The sequence below is a fragment of the Paramormyrops kingsleyae genome, chromosome 1 (genome assembly GCF_048594095.1).
Source record: "Paramormyrops kingsleyae isolate MSU_618 chromosome 1, PKINGS_0.4, whole genome shotgun sequence".
Classification (NCBI taxonomy): domain Eukaryota; kingdom Metazoa; phylum Chordata; class Actinopteri; order Osteoglossiformes; family Mormyridae; genus Paramormyrops; species Paramormyrops kingsleyae.
The window spans coordinates 21,807,584-21,823,450 of NC_132797.1; the positions used below are offsets into that span (position 1 = coordinate 21,807,584).

At 38.0% G+C, this 15,867-nt stretch overlaps 1 protein-coding gene across 2 annotated transcripts; it reads left to right on the forward strand.

Moving 5' to 3' along the window:
• Positions 1-691: 691 nt before the first annotated feature.
• garem (GRB2 associated, regulator of MAPK1) lies at positions 692-15,114 on the forward strand. Of its 2 annotated transcripts, XM_023832849.2 has the most exons (7): positions 692-1,107; positions 6,509-6,649; positions 7,555-7,685; positions 8,975-10,168; positions 11,228-11,394; positions 13,377-13,899; positions 14,008-15,114. In XM_023832849.2, exons 1-7 carry the CDS (start codon positions 987-989, stop codon positions 14,266-14,268), a joined length of 2,538 nt encoding a protein of 845 aa, XP_023688617.2. In that variant the 5' UTR covers positions 692-986; the 3' UTR covers positions 14,269-15,114. The 2 variants fall into 2 exon arrangements, with proteins under 2 accessions (XP_023688617.2, XP_023688616.2); XM_023832848.2 differs by having other exon boundaries at positions 13,377-15,114.
• Positions 15,115-15,867: the final 753 nt, after the last annotated feature.

Sequence of the window (15,867 nt, forward strand, 5' to 3'; positions counted from 1 at the left end):
TTAACATTTGACCAAATAAGCTGTTTTATTCGTTCTCTAGAGATTCCTTGCTGCAGTGCTTTCCCAGAGTGAAATAACCCCCAATTTTATTTATTTGGCTACTAAGGAACACGCAGTTCCACAAAATAAAATATTTTAGTAACACTAAATATTTTTACTGGATTGGTGCCTCAGTAGGTATCATTACCACCTCATACCTTTATGGATGCATTTTTGAATTTAGCATTGTTTTACTGCAGTTAAAAAACAAAACTAGGTTATTGGGACAGTGGTAAATTCTGCAGAATATACTATCAAATAAAGGACAAGCTTTAATATACTCTGGAAATTGTTTACTTTGTTTACTACACCTGGATAAACAAGAAAAGGAAACCAATTTGTTCCGTCTTTTCACTTAAATACAAATATTACAACTTACTTGTTTTTGTTTGTACAAACACAAAGTTTTCATAAACGTTGTATACAAAAGGGCAAAACCATTTATATTTTCTTTATTCAGCTTTTCTACATGTAAAACGATACATTTTATCGTTACTTCACATGAAGCAGCCCTTCAGCCATCCCCACTACTACCTCGTCTTACTGCGCCTTTCCTTACAAAGGACGGTGTTCCCAAAGTTAGGAATGCGACGGAAGTGACGTCAGAGCGGGAAGTGTTTTTTCCCCCACAGATATAATCTTGGGGGGAAAAAGCAAATGGAAATTGTTTTGCCACATGTTGTATAGACATAATATTTTATCGTAAGCCCCATAGTAAAGTATAATTGTAAAAATATGAATATGCTGTGGGTCGGCCGCCGTGCGCACGCGTGTTAGTCTCGGATTACATGGCGTTTCCTGTCAGCGCGAGATGACAGAGGGGGGCTACGCGATAACCCCTGCACTTCAGAAGTAATAATCACAACAAACTGCGAAGAATTTCTAGAGGGAATCATGTTGTATAAAAAGTAGATGCTTCGCCGGGGGTTTGATGACCTGCTGTTAACATGGATGTGGGATTAATGCTATATAACAACCTGAAAGATGTGACATGGAGCACGGCGTCAATCCCCTTAGATCGGCTTGTCAGTGTTTACAGGCTGCCCCAGATTGTGAAGCTTGACAGCGGTAAGGACTCTTTAAACGGGTTATTTTGTCGCATACAGAATGCTCGCTGACGTCCGGTTAGAGCGCATTTCGTGGTTGATGTCCCGTAGTTTGCGGATTCATTTGCCAGTGGCACACCGCCGTAAGTCGCTGCAGGTAAACTGTGCCTGGACCACCGCGGCTGGGTCAGCTTCTGTAAATCTCTGCTAGCACTTAGCTAGCCCTGCGTATAGCCTATTTCAATCAGCAACTTTTGCGCTTTATTTGGATTATCTAATATGTATAGAATCTATAGTTGTCTATTGTGTGTGTGTGTGTGTGTGTGTGTGTGTGTATATATATATAAAAAAATTGTGTGTGTGTTGTAATTCAGACGTATAATATCATAACAAAATATGCGAAATACTTTTTCGGATACATTTTCATTTCGAAATGAACTGTCTTCAATCTTTAAAAATTTGACATTTAATGCAATATGTGATGTCTAAAAATCTGTTATGGTATCATAGTATAGTTGGTATGTTTCCAGACTTTTTTTTGACGGTCATCCAAAACAAATGTCTCACAGCAAATAAAAGTCGATTATCTCTTTAGGTAATGTTTAGAATTATATTAAATATAAAGCCTGAAAATATTTTTGTATTTAGAGGCATTGTAGTTATAGCTACACCATGTCGTATTCACATCTAATTACAGTTGAGTAATAATCAGGATCTCCTCTCCGTTCCCCACACAGGCTTCCGTCCTTCTGTAGGTTGCAGGGACACAAAGAAAGAAAAACCTCAAATGCTTAATGCTAGTGGTTAAAATGGTTCAGTGGTTAGCAATTATTGTACCTATACGCTGCATGTTCTTCCTGTGTTCATGTTCCCTCCTGCAGTCCAAAAACATGAGGTTACACAAATTTGTGTCTCCAAATTGCTCATAGGATGTGATAGTATGTGTGACTGTGTCCTGCAGTGCACTGCCATCCCATCTGGTCTTGAGCTCTGTGCTTATTGGGAAGATGGGTGCATATTTTATCATGTGCATTTTATTCTATTGCAGCACTACCAATTTGGTTTACAGGAGGTTGTATGCTCCAGAGTTAAAATTAGAAATCCAGCTCTCCCAATTCAGTGCACATTCTTTGTTTATTTGCATGGATTGCCAATGGGTGTTTCTGCTTCCAGAGTCCAAGGTTACTCAGTTTTAAGTGAATTGTTGACTCCTTTTTTCAGATTTAAACTCATTCTATCTTGTCCCAGATTATTAAAGGGAAGAAAACATTATTTTCAGTGTAATTTCAGAATGCAACTGTTCTACTTTTGAACAGAAAAAGTATTTCACAGCATATAGGCCTAATATGCATGCATATTTTTATTCTTAATTTAAGGAAACTTGACAAATCTTCCATTTATAAGAAAAGGCAAGTCATTTGTTTTTCATTTTTATTAGGGTCACCCTGTTAGCAGTTAAATGCAGTTGTGTTTCATTGTATAAAAAGACATTACACAATATGAAATACTTTCTGCTGTCCGAAGACAATCAGTTAGGCAAATCAGTGTGTTGACTATAGATTGCAAATAAATTACCTATAGAGTGTAATTGTTTGAGTGTGCATGCATGTGCCTTACAATACACTGGCATCTCATCAATTGATTACCCCTGCTTTCTGTCCTGTCCTGCCTGGGATAGGCTCCTGGACCCTGACAAGGATAAGTAGTTAGAAGATGTATGAATTAATTTGTGTAAATTAAGATTAATCTTAAATTTGGATTATGTTTGTTCCCCTTTGTATATGGTCCCCTGTACACTATGAAAAGTGAAAATGCTGCTAAACTAAACACACATGGTTTGTTCAAAAGAAAAGGAGTGAAGAAAGACAATTATAGCTTCAGTGAACTGTTCTCGGTGCTCTGCAGCCATATGGTTACATTTAGTCAATTTATGGTCTGTATTTAAGACTCCATAGGAAGATCAGTCTAGTGAACATTATATGTTTATCAGTGATGGTTTAAGAGAACATTTTGATTAATTCAGGATTGAATTGAAGATTGTTTAATGAAATTATTAACTTCCTGACATTCGGTAAAGTTCCATTATGAAAAGCACTTGTAGAAAGGTCTGTCCTGGTGATCACTTTCATTCAAGACAGATGCATATTCATAAACGAAGGATTGTGCCTATTGCAGCCAGTTTGTTTTAGGTGCCAAATTTTCAGAAGCTCATATTGAGTTCAAAATGAAAAACGTCTTAAATAGCACTGTAATTTGAGTTACATTAAATTAATTAGCTCAGTTTTTGTGGTTAAATTGGTTTTATAAAGTAATTGTTTTCTGCTAACATCCATAGAAATCATACTTGAAATTTGCAGGTGATTTTGGTGTTTAGGGGGGAAGTTACGGGGCCACATGTTTTCGGCACTGAAACACTTGATCAAAAGTTTTTGATAAAGAAAACATCATGCTAAGCTTCTGTGAATTGTTTTTTGACTCTGCAGCCAAGATTTTCTGAGTTCCGTTGTTTCACACACCATCTTTGCTGTTTGAATGGGCCCATTATAATCTATACATTCTGTTTAAATTCATATTACCATACTACTGTTAGATTAGGAAGGAAATTTGTTTAAATTCAATTCAGGCAACACAGAGACACTCTTTGTTTTGTTATACTGTTGTCACTGTCTGTGAAGATAAAAATGAAACTGCAGATTCATTAGTTTGTGGTGACCATATTGTTCAATATAACGTAATGCTAATGGAATCCCCACAAAAATGTTACATTCCACCGGTTAATGTAAATCTTTGTTTAAAGGATTGTTGAATCTACAAGTGCAGTCTGTTTTAGACCCCTTTCACAAACTGATCTTCTGTAGCACACCTAAGTAACTGATCTATGGTTTTATCAGTGCTGCGTGTCAGCTGTTGTCTTATATAAAAATCTTGACATTAGTTCATGTTTGAGTAGTAATGTGGAGTTAGTACTACTGATTTTTTTAAATCAGCCAACAGTAGCTCAGTCGACTAGGAATCTGTGCCCAAGACTGGAAGGTCGTGGGCTCAAATGCCGTTGCTGGCAGAATAATCATATTACTGCTGGACTCTTGAACAAGGCCCTTAACCCCAACTGTTCTAGGGAATGTGGCTAATCCTTATTCTTACTTGCATGTTCCATTGAACAAAACCGCTGCTAAATAAATGAACTTGTATGTCTTTTATGTCTTTGAAACAATATTAGGATAATTTATTACAAAGAAGGTATGGCATTTTAGGTGGTGCAGCAAGGTTTGTTCTTTTTTTAAAAAGTGAAATGGCAGTCGTTTTGTTAATTGATTTGAGGCTATGAAACCTATATCCCTCTTCCCTAACTGCTTGTCCAGTACAGGGTTGCGGTGACACTCAATCTAATTCCTGGACACAGGGCATGGGCCAGTGACACCCTGAATATGATAACAGTTTACTACTAAGTACCCACCGGCACATACAGTCAGAATTTGAATTGTTGCACACTGTTGCTAATGGTCACAGACTGTAAGGTGGAAACCCAACTGCAGGCACTACTTCCTTCACTTCAGGAATTTATGGAATTATAGCAAGTTATGTTTTGTAGGGATACTTTGATGGCAGCTGAAATCTATAAGCAGGATCCTAAATATTATAGAATGTAGTGAAGACTATTTGTTCACATACCTGTTGACAGTGTAGGAAATTAAAACAAATATTTGGCGAGCAACTTCTGCCCCCATTGTCTGCACTTTTTGAAAATGGTAATTAATGCATAATGTTTCTGTTTTTATTGTAAAATGCGCCCAGATTAAAATCCATGCAGCAGAGTGTGCAGTCATCTGTATGTGTGCTGAAAACCATCTGCATGTGCGAGAGAAAGCAAGAGACAATTCAAACTATTTAGGCTTTTATTTAGCTCTTAAAAACCTTTGTCTATATATGGAAACCTGTCGTGCCTCTGCTATGGCCAAGCCTGACGTGAAGGAGCATCCCACAGCGTACTTCCTCCGCGATCGGGTCCTAATGCGAGGCCCTTAACCCCCAGCTCCCTGGGTGCCCCAACAGGTGGCTGCCCTTCGCAGACAGCTTGTTCTACAAAGAGCAAGTTGATGGAGGCGTAAAAAGAATTTCCCCATGAGGGACAATAAAGGTTAAATTATTATAATTATAAATTACAACTGCAGAACTTAACATCAACTAAAACGAACAACTTTGTGAAAGTGGGGGGCACGTGGATAGCGGTTGATTTCACCCTGGTGAAATCACAAAACCATCCTGTTCAGGTTCTGTTCATTAGCCTTGGGTAAACGTCTGAGTTCTAATGGCAGCTCTGCCAGCTCATTGTGATTAGGTCACTGGATTCACTGTCCATCTATCCCTATGTGTGAGCTGTGAGTTTCAAGTACTGTTATTTTTCCTAATACAATTTTTCCACATGCTATGATGATTTTTTAGAGTATCTTGCATGTCAAGGGGAATCATTTCTAGTGTATGTCACTGATGCTCCTGTAACGCAGAAACTGGCCATTTCCAGGTGGCTACATTAAGTGTATCAAGTGTAGGATTTTTGGAGATAAGAGTGTTTTTTGACTCAACCTTTTGCATTACGACATAATTCTTGACTGGCAGTAATTATGTTTTCATGAAAGAAAAAAATATTTCTAATTTTCTGTCTCTGCTTAATGCTTGTGGATGCCTTATGATAATGCAGACATGCAGTATCAGTCAAAAGTCCAGATATACCTGCTTTTAATATATTTGTCTCAGATTTAGCCATTTTATTCACCATAAAGTAAAAGGCCTTGAAGTAATGCATATCAAATATTTCAGTGACCAAGAGAAGTGTTCAACAACTCAATTTCCTGAAATTTTAGACTCATCAAAATAGACTCTTAGAATTCTTTCAACCAGTTTCCAGCTGTAGCCACCTGGAAAATTTCTCCAACAGTTGTCGAAGGAGTTTCCAGAGGTTCTGGGCACTAGTTGGCTACCTTACTCTTCAATCCAACTCATCCCAAACCAGCTCTGTAGGTCGGGGGATTGTATGAAGTCATCTGGCACAGCACTCCATCTTTGTAACCTTGAGGTGTGCTTAGGGTTGTTATCTTGTTGAAAAACACATGATTTTGAGCAGGTTTGTCTGCACTTTTGACTGGTACTGTACTGTACATCTTACTAAGATTTTAGATTGTCAGCCACAACATTGGTTCACTTAAGATGTAATGGCACATTTTATTTGTGTTCCTCCTGTGACTGTTTTTATAGGTCTCTATCTGCTGTAGTTTTGCTACCGGTAGCCTAATAAAAATACCCTGTGTAGATGTATACTGTTGTATTGTTAGATATAATTTCTTTCCTTGGTTGCTTCATTTTCTGCTTCCTATTTTTCTGTCTCTGGTAAACTTGGGGATTTTTCCTTCTCCTTCTACCCTCAGGTGAGTTGGTGGAGGGGCTGCGAGAAAATGACTACGTTTTAATACATTCGAGTCGGCAGTGGACTACAGTTACTGCTCACAGTCTAGAGGAGGGCCATTATGTCATTGGGCCTAAAATAGAAATTCCAGTTCATTATGAAGGTAAGAAGGAAAAAGAGAGATAGTGTGTTGTGAAAAATGTGGCCTTACTATAATCTTCTTTTTTCCTTCATGAAAATCATAAACAATAGCTGTACATTAAATTGTCTTCTGTCAAATGCCCTTTCCTGTAAATATTAATTCCAGTATTGTTTATTTATATTTCAAATGGAAATAGACACCATATCATGTTGTATCTATAACTTAAATTTTCATTCTGTTCATTCAGTTTATTTTCACTTTATTGACACTTAAGTACTTCCTACTCAAGTTTTCCTGTCACTTTAACTGTGCTTAGATTAAAAAAATAAATAAATCATATATAGCCCGGTCAGCAGGTTGGCACCTTGCATGGCATGTCTGGTGTATGAATGTGTGTGTGGATGGGTGAATGTGAGGCATGAATTGTAAAGCGCGTTGAGTACTCATAGGAGTAGAAAAGCGCTATATAAATGCAATCCATTTACCATTTACAGGTTCTGCTATATGAATGTATGGTTGATTGTTCAGGAAAATGAGTCACTCCAAATTTAAATTTCTTCAGTTCCTTATTTCTCACTGATATTTGCCAGGTTCCTGATTTGATATTCAAGGGAAATTTTTAAAATTTACTGCGACCAGTTGTGTTTTCATTTGGAAATGTATTTTTTAAATATATTTTATAATATATAATGTAGCAGCATATCTTTTTTTTTTTTTAAAGATTTATTTTTTTAATTATGCCATTAAATTAATATATAAGAATGCGAAAGAAAACTGCAAAATCATTTAATGTAACTCAAAACACTATTTACAATAAAGTTTCTGGTAAATACATTTTATTTTTTGTTTCATTTGTATTATTATCCATTTTTGTGTTGCCCGATATATTCTTTGTACATTTTTCTCCCTTGTATCTCTTCCTGCAGGTCAGTTTAAGCTGTTGGAACAAGACCGAGACATAAAGGAGCCAGTGCAATACTTCAGCAGCGTCGAGGAAGTTGCTAAAGCATTTCCTGAACGTGTTTATGTGATGGAAGATATAATATTTAATGTTAAGGTCAGTCCACATGGATAAAATTAACTGGGACAAACCATTTTTGATACTGATGGGGGATGATCTTTATTGTAAACAAATGAAAATATCAGAATGAACAACACAGCTGTAATACAATACAATCAAAATAGAAATTATAACCATTAATGTTTTGTGTATTATGCATATTATACAGAAGAAAATCAGTATGAATCACATATAATTGCTCTGCTTTTTCCCTCAAAATATTTTCGCTTGTTTTAATATTGCATTCTTTTTGAAGAAGAATCCATACATTTTTTTAATTGGTAAAACTGTAACACACCCCTCGATTTTGAATGCCGGTATCCTAAAGAAATAATAATGCTTAAACGTGAATTTTCTGTGTTGTGCAGATTTTCCTTCTAAAGTATGTGATGCGGTAAAAACTAGAGATGCACCAATACCGATATTCGGATCAATATCGGCGCCGATCCAGACCTATTTGACGGATCGGGTATTAGCCATGCTAAATAACTTATTTAGTTTTTGGCAATCAATTGCACGACAGCTCTTTCCCATTTTACATGTTTTTTTTTTGCAGCATTCAAATCGAATGCTATCGCTGCCTCTTTTTTGCTACTCAGTGGGTGTGAGTACAGTGACTTCCGCCTGCTGTGACGTCATGCGCATACCCTTTGCAGTACGAGGAGCGTAAGATAAGATGTGACGATCTAGGAGTATTTTACGCTTTTAACAGAAACCAGTAGCAGAGCGATTTGCAATCTATGTAAAATAAAGTTTTGAGGTGGGAATAGCGTTTAATGGACAATCCCATTTAACAAAGTGCATGCAACTGCGAGACAAAACAAAGCAATGGATGATTTGGGAGTCGCTAACTTAATTGGACTGTTTTGCAAACTTGCTGCAGCTTGTGATACAAGAGGGGCTGCCATCGCAACAAAAGTATAACTGTGCTGATGCCAATGGGAGAAAAACTGTGTTAAAATTTTAAGCATTCGCCACTTGTGTATACTTGCTTTGAAGATATTCATATTGAACTGGAAATGCCTCAAAAACGCTTAAAACAAACGAGGTGGAACATTACGTTATGTATGTTTGTAGTGGCCTAATTAAATATTTTTTGTCCTACATTTTTTCCATCTGTATTTACTAGCTTTAAAAAATAACATATAAAGTATAACAAAGTAAAAAAAGAGCTCTTGTATCGGAATCTGTATCGGTATCGGCAATTGTGTATCGGAATCGGATCGGAACTGAAAAAATGTGGATCGCCCCTCTCTAGTAAAAACATGTTCTTTCTTTTAATACAGGTGGCTTCAGGTGAATGCAATGAGGATACTGAAGTTTACAATATTACGCTGAGCACAGGGGATGAGCTCACTTTGATGGGCCAGGCAGAAATTCTGTATGCAAAAACGTCCAAAGAAAAGTCCAGGCTCAACACGATCTTCAAGAAGATCGGAAAGCTGAACTCCATCAGCAAGCTTGGGCGCGGGAAGATGCCCTGCCTGATCTGCATGAACCACAGGACCAACGAGAGCATCAGCCTGCCGTTCCAGTGTAAAGGCCAGTTCAGCACCCGCAGCCCCCTCGAGCTGCAGATGCAGGAGGGTGAACACACCATCCGCAACATCGTAGAGCGGACACGTCTCCCCGTCAACGTCACCGTCCCAAGCTCGCCTCCCCGGAACCAGCACGACCTCCACCTCATCCGAGAAGGCCACCGCTACAAGCTAGTCAACATCCAGACAAAGACGGTAGTCGTCTGCTGCGTGTTGCGCAGTAACAAGATCATCCCCATACACTTCCCTCTCCATTTAGCCATGCCCAAATTCATCATTCCAGAAGGACTCCTTCAGACCGAACTCTGGTTGGACACCATGGTGCATCGCTGGTTCAGCTTCTGCCAGGAGCAGTTTGACATTGATGATTACTCTCGTGCCGTTCGAGACGTGAGGACTGACTGGATAGAAGATGGCAAAAGTCCCAAGAAAAGCAGTAAGAACGGGAGTAGCAGCAGTACATGCCCGTCACATAGCAACGTGCCCAACTCACTCACCTACGCCCGGGAAGAACTTACTCAGTCCTTTCACAGACTTTCCGTATGTGTATATGGGAGCAATTTGCATGGGAACAGTGAAGTCAATCTGCAGGGATGTAAGAATCTTTGTGGAGATTGGGCCCTTGCTCCACATGACTCTTTGCATGACTCTGTTGACAACAAATACCTTTTCTCTGAATCGGTGGAAGAATTGAGGCAGCCTGTTCTCGTCAAACCAGATCTTCCGTACGAAGAGCTATGGTTAGACCAGGATATGTCTCAGCTCCCTACACAGACTGCATCATGTAGTGGAAAACATATCACATGTGATGTCAAAAGGAGCTCCTTAAACTCCAAATGTACAGCAGGCACTCAGCTCTACCCTGCCTCAGGACCTGTCAGCTCAATCACAGTGTCTGACATCTACATACCTCCGCCCCCCGTGCCTCCAAAGTCAGAAGCTGTACGTAGAAAACTGTTTGAATATTGTTTATTTCCCATAGATTTGCTTTTGATCTTTTATATTAAAACATTACAAATAAATAAGTGTTTTATGAACTATAAGCAATAAGTACACCATCTCATTTAGCGACCGTCTCAGCGTCCATTCGCAAACAGGACAGTAATAATTTTTTTTGACTAATGCACACATTTATGTACACAAATTTTGTTCCCCCCACAAGAATGCATGCTGGAGAGAGAATAACGTGTAACTGTACGAGAACTTTTTCTGAATGAAACTGCAGCACCTGGTGGTCTTCACAGTGCAAAGCACAGTTACGGTCACACCTAACTACCGTGATTTTCACTAAGCGACCATTACACTTAACAACATGGTCATTGGTTCGGAACTCTGTCGCTAAATGAATAGAGGGTGTAGTATTATTTGGTGTCCCAAGATTGAGGCCATCTGTAATATCTGGTCTCCTTGCTTTTATGGGTTCAAGAATGTCTCAGTGTGTAGCAAGTACAGATGTTGAAGACGGTAAAAATTGTTTTGAAAATTAGACAAAATTGAGGAGGACGGCATTTCTTGTATTACTGACGTATTTTTTTGTACTCTTGGGTAAATGACTTGGGTATCATAAGTACATTTATGACTTCCATATACAGGGAAATTTGAAATGGTAAAAGCTGTTTGGTTGTATATTTTGTCTTGTATATGCCACTTTTTTTTCTGGTACAACTGGACATAGCAACAATTAATCAAACAAGAAATATAGGTATGACTGTAGCAATAAAAGCAGGAAATGTGTTTCATTCATTTTGTACATTAGTGGACCTCAAACTGTTAGTAAAACAAAACACTATAGATACGTAACTGGCACACTTAAATACCTCAAAAAAGCTGCAACCCATCCCATGTCTCAGAATTTAGTCAACCACTGTCAAGTCTAATTAAGACAGCAGCTTCGGTCATGCATGGCCTGTAGAGAGTTTGAGGCCCACTGCTGTAACACAGTCTGCGTCATTACCACTTATTTAAGCTGAGCTTGTCGCTGAGCTGTGCATTTATTCCTAGGTGAAAGAAGAATGCAGGCTTCTAAATGCCCCCCCTGTCCCTCCACGGTGCTCCAAGCCCAGCACGACAAGCCATACTGTCGCAGTTTTATGCACCAACAGCCAGCAACAAAAGACCCGCTCTCCCAGTCCAACATTGTCATACTATTCATCAGGGCTGCACAACATGTGAGTACCTCATTCTTTATTGCTGAAGTTAAGTGTGTATTCATATTTTAGGCATTTTTATTGCTATTATCATACAGTATAGAGTACTACTGTGGGCACATGTTGTGTGTATCTGTGTGTATGGTGTCTTCTAATCAAAGTATTGAACAAAAACTTGACATTATTGTGTGTCTCACTTTTTTTTTTTTTTTTTTTAGTTTTTCTTTTCAATTATATACAAACCGGGCTAGGTTGAATTTTTGCTAATTTTACTGTAAGGATTTTGCACACAAAAATATTTTATAGACAGAAGTTTAAATAGCCATTAACCAGAACATAACTGTTCCCAGCACATGTATCAATGAATTCACAACTAAGGGTTGTGTTTAGTGTAGGGCTCAATATGTCTGGCTAGTGAAATAGTCTAATATTAAGGTTCCATGCATTTATTAGCATTGATAAATAACCTGTCTATAAAGCACTGATAATGATGAGAGAAAATGCCATTTCACTGGGGAACCTAGGGTTGGTCCATGACTGAACATATGTGTAGTTATATATGGTGAAGACAAAGGGTTCGGCATATGCAACGTGAGAGATGGACAGTCAGTCTGGCATGGCTTTTATCAAAACAACAAAGACCCACAAATACGTAAATCAACCCTATCCTACCCTGAGCAAAAGAAAATGAGGAAAGGACAATACACTTCACCTTAGCAACCAACTAACTAACCAACTCAAAACATGTACTTAAATGGGAAAAAACAGAAGGCAACAAACAAGGAGGAAAGGAGGGTGATCAGGTGTACAACGCAATCAAATACACACATGAAGATACAAAAACCCAGAAAGGGCTAGGCAGAGCCAGTAATCAAATACAGAGTTGTACATAATATAAAATAGTTTAGTGATCGACTGGGATTGGAAATATTGTGATGAGTCTATTTTTATGTATGACTGCAATTCAGTATTGTAAGAAATCAGGTTATTTACAGTACTTGTTACGTTAAACTTAGAAGATGAATTGTTTTATATTTATGTTTAAAGAGAGTTTCTGCTGTTTGACAAATTTATGTAATCAGAAAACAAATGTTTGACTAAAACTACTTGTGTCTAATTTTTGATGACAAAAAAATAATACCAGCCAGTATTATGAGTTATTGGGATTTTTTAGCTGCTAAAAATCTGTATTATATCAGAAACAAAATTTTCATATAAGTCTGGCCATTAAAATGAAAAATGTTTCTGTAATGTGTGGAATCCTTGATGTACAAGAGCTCTTGGTACATTTAACAGGATTTGATCTTAGAACTTGTTTTCAATCTTGCATTATTATATCCACCATTCATTCTAAGCCACTAAAGTATGTAACTTAAGTTGACCATACTTTGGACTTCCTGAAGTTTTTGCAAGATAAATAACCATAACATGAAACAGATTCCATATTGAAGGCCTATACATTTTAATACACTAGTCATAAATTTGGCTGCTGTACTGTATGTCTGTTTGCCTCCTCGATTCAGGAAAGGAATCTAATCTTCAGTGGTCAACTCATGTCATTCACACTACATTAGAAGTTCAAAACCTGAAGCCAGACAAAATGCACTCTTTCTCTACTCCAGCTATCTTCCAATTCCTCAAGTGCCTGATTAGCTGCTGTGCACTTAAAGGATATATTATACACACAAACGATTAATGTCAAGCTTGCTAAATCCACCTGGCTTGACTTCTTTGCATTAGTGCTGCCTTGCTGATAATCCTACTTAGATTCAGCTTTTCTCATGAGACACAGCTGTTATTCCACTTAAGACATCCAAAACCACAGCTGATTATGGAAATACTTTATATTTTACAGTTTATTCACTAGTAATATTGGGTCCATGGCTTTAATTGATATAATGTTGTTATGATCATATATGTTTTTAATATGTACTTTAATGTTGCAGTCTTTGTCTATGTTGCTACATGCTAATATATCTTATAACTGTTCTCCCACCCCATAGTGGACTTGGCGATAAAGGAGTCACTCAGCCAGATGAACAAAACCCTGTATGCTATCCGTGCAACTGGATGAAACAAGATACATTAAAAGATGAGAAAACATCACCATGCGGAAGCCCTGATTCTGCTCCCCTGAGACTCTCTTGGCCAAACAATTTCAGTGAGGCAGATTCCCATGAGAACAATTTTTTACCAGGCCAGTGCCGAAGTTATTACAGCTATCCTCGGAAGAAAATGTCAAGCACCTCAAAGGGATATACTTCCACCTCGTTTGACCCAGATGGAAAGGAAGTTTCTGAAGCAAGCACTCTGCCTACGAAATGTAATGAAGCCTCTCAGAAAGCCCACAATTACATCAAATCAAGCTATTCCCTTGAAATGTACAATGACAAGTCTTTAGCTGACTGTAGCACAAAACAGAGTTTATCATGTCCACTGTTACCACCAAGAGTGCCTAAATCGGTTGAGGAGAGTGAAAACAAAGACTTGTCTTCAATGACGGTTGCAGTTGTCGAAACGAAACAGGTAAGTGAGAATTCTCCAGTGGATAAAGAAGATGATTGCACGTTCGGCACCAAAGACTTCACAAACGACGTTTTCTCCATTTCATATCCCTGTTATCCCCCTTTGCAGCTTGGTCCCCAGTCATGCAACAATGGCTCTTCGTGGAAGCCACCCACTAACCTCTCTGGACTTTCAATTGAAGAGGTGTCCAATTCTCTTCGGTTCATAGGCATTTCTGAGGACATCGTCACTTTGTTTGTCTCAGAAAAGATAGATGGAAATTTACTTTTACAGCTGACAGAGGATATCCTGTCTGAAGACTTTAAACTAAGTAAACTTCAAGTGAAGAAACTTATGCAATTTATAAACGGCTGGAGGCCAAAAATGTAATGTTCATAAAACTTTTTGGGAGAACGACATTACTCCCAGTCTCTGTATTGCACTTAATTTTTGTTCAAACACTATTTGTGCAATGCAGATTCAGGTATTTATCAACGGTACTTTCAATCATGTGCAAGTATACACCTGAGGTGCTCTGTGCATTGTATATTTCATGATATATCCTAGATTTCACCAAGTATTTTTTTAACCAGATAAGGTACATTTTGACAACTTAGTGCTAAAATTGTCATGGGAAACCCAAAGCCTTATAGACAATAGCTATGTATAGGGGTAGCGTTGTCACAAAACTCCTCCTCAGTTGAGGATTCAAAACTGACCTCAGCTTTCTGCATTTGGAGTTTGCATGTTCTTCTTATGTAAACATGGGTTTTCTAGATTACCTGGGTTTTCTCCCTTCATCCAAAGACATGCTTTACAGGTGAGTGGATGATGACACAAGAGTGTGTTTGTGTGTGTGTGTGAGAGAGAGAGAGAGAGAGAGAGAGAGAGAGAGAGACAGACAGACAGACAGACAGAGACAGACAGACCTTGTGATGGACAAGTGTAATAAAATATATAAAACTCAGAACTATGCCAGTTTCATTCTACTGGTAGATATTGAAGAAACAATTGCCATAAAATGTTAGTTACCTGGATTTTTTTTCTTTCTTTTTTTTGAAAATTAACTTTTTTTTATTAAGAACAAAGCTAGATACCAATAATATAGCTTTTCAGAATATGTATATTCATTGTACTGACCTTAACCTCTGGTTTCAGCCCCATTACCTGATTATATGTTGTCTATAATGTCTGAGATTATTTTGTTCAACGGTAATAAACATTGTTCAACATTAATCGGCTTTCGCTCTTTCATTTCAGTGATCAAAAAACAGGAACCTGTTTTGTTCCAGTAATTTGAGTGTCAACCAGTTTTTCCTGTATTTGACATCACATTTCAACTACTTGCAAAATATTAGAGGAACTTTGATGTCAGTTTAAAATGTTACAAGCAGTTACCATATCTTGTATGGATATAAGATAAAATGATCATTTTAATTACAGAAACGTCTGATATTTGCATTTTTAGTGACATTTTTCATTATAGACAAGGTTGGCCTTTGTCTCTTTGACCTCTGACCATTTCATACTTTGAGATTTCACTCTACATAGCTTTCATTTCACACTGGGGTCTAACAATACTGGTTTCACTGCTAAGCAAACCAGCACAAAAGACACCAGAGTTTTGGTCAGCAGGACTAATTATGCAGTTTCCGACAAACTTTGCACCACACAGCACTTTAAATAATGTCAATTATTCGTGTGTTTATGATGATAGTAAATGTCAACTGCGGAATGTGTGTTTCGTTAGCGTGTAACCGTGAATGCCGTTTAAATTGTTGGCTTTCCTGTCAGTGCCACTGCTAGCATTAAACCAATAGTGGCTGTTAATAAAGAGAGCAACTTCCGTTTTAGAAGAGCTGTCATCTTATTTATTAAAATGACTCCCAGGCTTGCCACAATATGTTTATTTGAGCTCTGTATGTGGGCTCACTGCATCGAAACCATTCTGTGCCCTCTAGGGTTGTAGTGTGACACAATAAACAAGGT